Source organism: Aplysia californica, unplaced genomic scaffold, assembly GCF_000002075.1.
Source record: "Aplysia californica isolate F4 #8 unplaced genomic scaffold, AplCal3.0 scaffold01401, whole genome shotgun sequence".
NCBI classification, from domain to species: domain Eukaryota; kingdom Metazoa; phylum Mollusca; class Gastropoda; order Aplysiida; family Aplysiidae; genus Aplysia; species Aplysia californica.
Genome location: NW_004798671.1, coordinates 67,349 through 68,271, shown reverse-complemented (window position 1 = coordinate 68,271; position 923 = coordinate 67,349). Strand labels below are relative to the sequence as shown.

Here is a 923-nt window from a genome sequence, read left to right as displayed (position 1 = left end):
GTCAAGCTGATCGGCATGGTATACATAACTCAAAATGCCCAAAAATGCAGATACGACACTTCGTGAGATGACCGACGAATTTATCTAAACTAGGCACTGAATAGATAGTAACTTATTTGGTAGCGAAGTGTCAGAGTTATGCGATACTTACATATTGTGGAGTCAGGCCTCGACGTAGGGCCTCGGACTTGTAGTGTTGACGCTTCTGAAAGAGAAAGAGAATGATGTATTGTCTGTTTGTTTGTTGTTGCTTTTGTTTGAAAACTTGAAAACAGAATACATCGACACAATCACGACCTATTGGTGCAAGAGAGATGGGCAGAAGCGACATGAGGTAAGAAGAAAGAGAGAGAGAGAGAGAGAGAGAGAGAGAGAGAGAGAGAGAGAGAGAGAGAGGAGAGAAAAAGAGATTGATAAGGAAAGAGTGCGAGAGAGATGAGAGAAAAAAAGAGACAGGGAGAGAGAGGGGAAGAGAGAGAGTGAGAGAGAGAGAGAGAGAGAGAGAGAAGATAGAAAGAGAGAGAGAGGGAGGTGGAGCAAGAAAGGGAGAGACAGAGAGAGAGAAAGAGAGAGGGGAGAGAGAGAGGGGGGGGAGAGAGCGAGAGAGAGATTGAACGATCACACAAATAATATCTGTTGTCACTATTTGGCACATAAGGCTATTTACGAGCCGAGACCTCCGAATTCAACGTCCACCTCCCGTAGGACGGAACCACACTGGTGGCTGGAACGTCGTGGGAACTCCCCACCAGCTCCAGGAAAAGCAACCGGTTGAGAATTCGAACTGGGGTCATTTTCACCTTAGTCCAACTAAGCTATAGTCGTGCCTGTTCACGATCACTATAAAGTGCTAAGTGTCTTTGGTAAGAGTTTTCCGGCACATGCAACTCAAGTAAGGCATAAAAATGCCGACGATTGGGGCG

At 45.9% G+C, this 923-nt stretch overlaps 1 protein-coding gene across 1 annotated transcript in view; it reads right to left on the bottom strand.

Annotated features, from left to right (window-relative positions):
• LOC101847630 overlaps positions 1-923 on the bottom strand; it is a gene marked incomplete in the record, with an annotated part of 42,602 nt that overhangs the window by 16,464 nt on the left and 25,215 nt on the right. Inside the window, 1 exon segment of the mRNA XM_035973552.1 lies at positions 152-205. Coding sequence (XP_035829445.1) covers positions 152-205 — 54 coding nt within the window.